The sequence below is a fragment of the Cebus imitator genome, unplaced genomic scaffold, assembly GCF_001604975.1.
Source record: "Cebus imitator isolate Cc_AM_T3 unplaced genomic scaffold, Cebus_imitator-1.0 Scaffold18, whole genome shotgun sequence".
NCBI lineage: Eukaryota > Metazoa > Chordata > Mammalia > Primates > Cebidae > Cebus > Cebus imitator.
The window spans coordinates 4,857,389-4,864,145 of record NW_016107333.1 but is presented as its reverse complement, the minus strand read 5'-3'; the positions used below and the strand labels follow the sequence as shown (position 1 = coordinate 4,864,145).

The window sequence follows — 6,757 nt, the reverse complement described above, 5'->3', positions numbered from 1 at the left end:
AAAAAAAAAAAAAAAAAAAAATTTTTTTAATTGTTCAGTGGAGGAACTCGTTCCAGGTGTTTTGCTATTAGAGAGTTGTCCAATGCACAGACTAAGATTCATTCAGACACGTCCAATCACACAATCACCTGGTCTCATGAGAGGGAGTTCACAAGGAGCTATGGACTACCTTGCTAACGGCAAAATATATCGTACCTAATGCATTGCTGCCATCAGCCAGAGGGGCTCCATCAATTTTACCAGGATCCAAGAAAGGGTCAGGGATGCATGGTGAGCCAGTGCTGGTACTACTTATCACCACTTGCCTTCCTGAGCTTAAATCCTAGAATAATTCTAACGGTCTAAAATTTTCTTTCCATTGCACTGACAGCTTCTAGTCAGGAGTATGAGACCTGTCTGGCCAACATGGTAAAACCCCATCTCTACTAAAAATACAAAAATTAGCTGGGCATGGAAGTATGTGCCTGTAATCCCAGCTACTTGGGAGGCTGAGGCATGAGAATCGCTGGAATCTGCGAGGCGGAGGTTGCAGTGAGCCAAGATAGCACCACTGCACTCCCCTGGGCAACAGTGTGAGATTCCCTCTTGAACAAAAAATGAACAAATGAACAAACCAACGAATGAAGAAAGAAAAAGAAAGAGAAAGAAAGAAAAAAGGAAGGAAGGAAGGAAGAGGGAAGCTAGAACTCACAGCATGTCACTCCTTGGCTTCCTCTTTCACTTGGAGAAAAGCACAACTGTGTATAATGATTTACAAGTCCCTACACCTTCTGGCCTCTATCTGATGTCATGTCTTGCTACTTTTCCTTTCTCCCATTCTGCTCCAACCACACTGGCCTCTGAGCTGGTTCTCATGCCAGCCTGCTCCTGCCTCAGGGCCTTTGCAGGTGCTATTCTGCCTAGAATGTCCCTCCACTGGATCTCTGCATGGTTCCATTCTCACCTCCTTCTCTGTTCTGATGTCACCACCTCAGTGAAGGTTTCCATGGCTATCTGATGTAAAATGGTAACACCCAGCCAATCGTGGTGGCTCATCCCTATAATCCCAGCAATCTGGGAGCCCATGGTGGGAGGATGACTTGAGGCCAGGAGTTCAGGATCTGTCCTCACAACATAGTAACATCTCATCTTTACAAAAAACAAAAAATAGCTGGGTATAGTGGCACACACCTGCAGTCCCAGCTACTCCTGAGGCTGAGGTAGGAAGATCGCTTGAGCCCAGGAATTCTAGATTGTAATGAGCTGTCATTGATCATGCCACTGCATTCCAACCTGGACGACAGAACAAGACCCTGTCTCTAAAAAAAGCAAATAATAAATAAATTAAAAATAAATAAAATGACAACACCTACCCCTAGGAAGCCCTTAGTGTCCTTCTCCCCCTAGCGTTTGCCATCATCTAACAGATAACTTTTTTTTTTTGAGACAGAGTTTTGCTTTTGTTGCCCAGGCTGGAGTGCAGTGGCGTGATCTCAGCTCACTGCAACCTCCGCCTCCCAGGTTCAAGCTATTCTCCTGCCTCAGCCTCCTGAGTAGCTGGGATTACAGGTGCCTGCCATTATGCCCAGCTAATTTTTGTATTTTTAGTAGAGATGGGGTTTCATCATGTTGGTGAGGCTGATCTCAAACTCCTGACCTCAGGTGACCCACCCACCTCAGCCTCCCAAAGTGCTGAGGCATGAGCCATCGCGCCCGGCCAGAGAACAATTGCTTTGTTACTTGCCTTCTCCCACTAGAAAGTGAGTCCTTTGAAGCAGAGGTTTTTGTCTGTTGTGTTCACCATTCTACCCAGGGCCTAAAAACAGTGCCTGGTGCAAAAATGCTTAAAAAAATTGTTGAATGAAATGAATAGCTTTTTCAGGGGAATCTGTCTCTCCAGCCTATTGTTATGGAATGTCATCTTCTAAAAAATTGGTAAATTCTTACCTATCTTTGGTCTTCTGGCACTTGTATTCCCCATGAATTCCTGGTCGTCCCTTGATCACTATTCCAAGCGGCACCATGAACTTGGTCTTAATTTCTTCCACAGCAATGTTTACCTTACTCCTTCAGGTCAAAGGTCATGTCCTTGAAGAAAGTAGAGGAGGACTTGAATGATTCTGTCTTCTTGTGGTCACTTGTTAATATGATCTCATCCCTCCTGAGCATAGGATGTATCTCTTATTAGTCTGTTTTCTTGCTAAAACCCTTTGGTTGCTCACAGCATTTTGGGCCACTGATTAAGGCAGTAACATCCTATCCTTTTGCAGCCATTTAAAACTAATTTGACTCTTCAATAATTTATGCATCCCACAAATATATACATGCCAGGAACATAGCCAGAAATAAGACAGGCCACATGGAACGTACATCTTTAAAATAAATAAATAGAGCTAAAACAGGGTCTGGGAGGAAAGACTACTTCGGATAGGGTGGTCTAGGAAATTTCTCTGAGATGACATTTGGGTTGAAGGATAAGAGGTGGGCCTTCTGAGGATCTGGGGGAAGAGCATTCTGGACAGAGGGATCCTAGGGCAGGAATGGGCTTTGAGTATTCCAGAGATGGAAAGACTGGTGTAGCTAACATGTAGTCAATGGAGGGAGAAGGGGTCAGAGAGAAAATCCGCTTTTAAGTTTTGACACTTTTAAGTTTTGAAGTTTTTTGTTGTTTTTTGGAGTTGGGATCTCACTCTGTCGCCCAGACTAGAGTATGGTGGTGCAATCACAGCTCACCGAAGCCTACACTCCTGGCTGGGCTCAAGTGATCCCCCACCATAGCCTCCCTAGAAGCTGTGACTATAGGTGCACACCCCCATGACCAGCTAGGTTAAAAACATTTTTTTTAGAGATAGGGGAGGAGTCTTACTATGTTACCCTGGTTGGTCTAGAACTCCTGACCTCAAGGAAACTCCTGGCTTCAAGGAGACTCCTGGCCTCAAGTGATCCTCCTACCTCAGCCTACTGAGTAGCTGGAATTACAGGTGTACACCATCACACCTGGCTAGTTAAAAAAGTGCTTTTGTAGAGATGAATTCTGTGTTGGCCAAGCTGGTCTCAAATCCTGGCCTCAAGTGATTCTCTGGCGTCGGCCTCCCAAAGTGCTAGGATTATAGGCATGAGCCACTGCGCCAGGCCCCGGGCTGCACTTCTGGCCATTGTTAAGGAGTTGAATTTTATCCCTATTGCAATAGGAAGTCATTGGAGGGTTTAGGCAGAGGAGTGGCAACATCTAATTTGGATGTCGAACAGATCACACAGATTGCAGTGTGGGTATGGCTGTCGGCACAGACACTGGAGGCAGAGAGACCAGCTGGGAGGCTATGATCCAGGCAGAGGATGGGATAGAGATGGGGGCAGACAGGCATATGTCTAGAGCTGCAGGGCTTGTTAATGAGCTGGATGTGAGGCAGCACTAAGGCCAGGCAGGCTGGTGTGACCTGGGTGAGAGGCCACGGAGAGTCAGTTAATTAATGGCAGTATTAGTCCCAACTCTTGGCCTGGACTACTCCCCAGAGCCCTCCAGCTTTGGAAGCAAGAAGCCTCAGGGGTTGTTGTCCTATTCTAGAACGAAATGGTTTCTAGGCTGTAGAAATTCACACTAGAGGGCATGTGGTGGTGACTCCAGGGAGACTGAGAAGAGAAATCCTAAGAGCTTTGAGCCCGGAGTCCCACCTACGGCGTGGTTGGGGCCTGGATGCTGTTCCCGCCACAACACTGCCACCCAGTGGTTTGGGGTCAAACTGCAAGAGTGGGACTCGGCCAGTAACCTGAGCCTTTCTCCCTGTCACCCAGGTCTTTAAGTGGACTGGAAGCAACTCTTTCTTTGTGAAGGGAGACTTGGATTCACTGATGATGGGCAGTGGCAGGTGAGTGTCTCAGTCCTCTCGAGTCTTGGGGTGTCTGTATTACGGGCCCTTTCCCTCTGCTGAACTGCGGGGCTAGGCTGCCCTGGATGCAATGGGAAGGCTGGTGGGCAACTCTTTGGCCGTTCCCTTCACTGCTTAGCCCCCTAGCCAACCCTGTCACATAAGCTAGTATTAGGAGAAAGGATGCATGAGTACCCCCACTGAAGTGTTACAGCTGGTGACAGTTTAGTCTGAACATAAGCAACTTTGGGAATAGAATTCTACATAGTTGGATGAAGCTAGCATCAAGAGATGGGTGTGCCTTGTTTTTCCATCAGCCCAGGAATCGCAGGGGACATAACTCATTGCAGGAGCCTCCCTTGGTGAGGACAGGGTGTGGAGAGAGAAAGGAAGAAAAGAGTTGATCTCATCCTGGTGTGACCTTCACATTCGGGGGGCATGTACCTTATCCCGAGGGCAGAGATGAAAGCATTGCTTGATTAGTACCAGGCAAATTCTTTGCTCCCCCAACTTCCTGAAAAGCTTCCATTGAGGGGCAGCTTGGCACAGAACTCATCAGCCATTGCTGATCTGCAGGAATCCAATTCCTGGCTCCAGCTGAGGTTTTCTGTCAAATGAGGGGATTAAAATGGATGCTCTAAAGCATTTGGGCTCTCAGAGTTTGCACCCTGAGATGTACTAGCTTTGGTCAAAGAACTGCCATCTTAAAAATGCTCCAAATGTTCTAAAACTGGGCTGTGGTGATGGTTGTGCCATTGTATATACTTATCAAATTAATGAACTGTTTTAAAAATGCTCTTGGCCAGGTGCATTGGCTCACGCCTGTAATCTTAGCACTTTGGGAGGCTGAGACAGGCAGATCACTTGAGGTTGGGGGTTTGAAACCAGCCTGGCCAACATAGCAAAACCCCACCTCTACTAAACATACAAAAATTAGTCAGGCATAGTGGTGAGCGGCCTGTAATTCCAGCTACTTGGGAGGCTGAGGTGGGAGAATTGCTTGAACCTGGGAGGCAGAGGTTGTGGTGAGTCAAGATGGTACCACTGCACTCCAGCCTGGGCAACAAAGCAAAACTCCGCCTCAATAAATGAATAAATAAATAAATAAATAAAATAAAAAATGCTTTTAACCTCATGGGGAACAATGTGCTGAGTCTCCAGTAATTCAGTATAAGTTGGCTTAAGGGGCAATAAGACAAGTGAACCTGGGCTGCTAACCTGGTGTGGCCAAGAGCTGATGCTGGTGGCAGAGCCTGAGGGCTTCAGCATGCAGGAGTGAGCCGCACCTAGACTGTCCTCTTCCCTCCAGTGGCCAGTTTGGGCTGTGGTTGGATGGAGACTTGTTTCACGGCAGAAGCTACCCTTGCGCGACCTTCAACAATGAGGTGCTGGCCCGGCAGGAGCAGTTCCACATCCAGGAGCTGGAGGCCTGGCTTCTCAGCTGACGGCCCTGTGGCAACAGGTACTCAGCCCTGCTCATGAATGCCACCCAGGCCTCCCTGACACCCGTGCTGTCTGAAACACAGATGGTGAAGGGCCCTGGAGTAGGCCATGGCTGCCGGCCAGACTCCTTGTGGCCTGGGGACCCAAGATACAGGTGGGAGCAGGCACTGCTCTTTTGCAGAGGTGACTCTGAAGGATTAAAAGATGCTTACACCCTACCCAAGCAGCACAGAGTTCCTCATGAACATTATCATTTTAGAAGTTCTACAACTAATTCATGTTTATAGTAGAAAAGCCAGAAGACATTTTAAAAAATTAAAACTGCCTATAATTAAACCCTCCAGAAACTCTTAACATTTTCATATCTATCCTTCCAGACAGTGTTCTATGAATATGTACATGAGTGTGTATATTTACAAAAGTGGGATTCTACTCTGTATGTGTGGAAGTGATTTTAACTTACAGAATATTGTCAAACCTTAGAAACCTGGGTTTGAGCACCGGCACTAATAAAGACTCGAGCAGCGTCGTTCTTCCTCTGGCTTGCTCTGGAATGTTGAGGCCCTTCTGCCTGCCACCAGTACCGGGTGCCTGTGACTCTGTGATTTAATTTCATGATGAAAGTATGAAAGCAGCAAATGAATAAGATGCACATTTGGACAAAAATGGCAAAACCTTTGTAGACAGGAACCTCAGGAAGGTTAAAAGAGAGGAAAGTGTATGTTTTCATGCACAACAGGGTCTTGGAAAACTAAGAAAAATTCCCTTCCCTTCCCATGCTAGTGCCTGCCTCCTGGCAAAGAAAAGATTTTTCACTATGTCGCTAGTCACCAGCTGCTGAATGAGGAAAACCAAACACCACAGAACCTGTTAAATACCATCCCCTCTCACAGACCCAACAGTGCTGAGGTACTAAGACATGTCTGGACAGATTCCCATACAAAACACATTTCCTCTGCACAGAAGGGTCAAACTGGACACACCGTAGTATGAGAAAAAGCGGTCAAGGAACACACCTTTCAAGATGGAGATACATTCACGAAGCTTTATTGCAGCTGTTTCCCTTACCAATTGAAGGAGCCAGTGATTTTAACTTCAGTTCTGTTTACATTCCCACGGTAACCACGTTCAGTAACTCTCTAGAGGCTAAGCTGTTAAAATTTCCATTTTTATACAAATAGTGAAGATGTTTCTTTTTTTTTTTTTTTGGAGACAGAGTTTTGCTCTTGTCCCCAGGCTGGAGTGCAGAGGCCCAATCTCAGCTCACTGCAATCTCCGCCTCCCAGGTTCAAGCAATTCCTCTGCCTCAGCTTCCCAAGTAGCTGGGATTACAGGCGCCCACCACCAAGCCCGGTTAATTTTTGTATTTTTAGTAGAGATGGGGTTTCATCATGTTAGCCAGGCTGGTCTCAAACTCCTGATATCAGGTGATCTGCTTGCCTCTGCCTCCCAAAGTGCTGGGATTACAG

The 6,757-nt window shown here is 46.7% G+C and overlaps 1 protein-coding gene across 1 annotated transcript in view; it reads left to right on the top strand.

The window, feature by feature from the left end:
* The window catches only part of TLDC2 (TBC/LysM-associated domain containing 2), a 12,343-nt gene extending 6,611 nt beyond the window's left edge, over positions 1–5,732 (top strand). The window contains exons 5-6 of the mRNA XM_017512401.2: positions 3,772–3,845; positions 5,155–5,732. Coding sequence (XP_017367890.1) covers positions 3,772–3,845; positions 5,155–5,290 — 210 coding nt within the window. The 3' untranslated portion in view covers positions 5,291–5,732. The remainder of the gene's footprint in view (positions 1–3,771; positions 3,846–5,154) is intronic.
* The last annotated feature ends 1,025 nt before the right edge of the window (positions 5,733–6,757 follow it).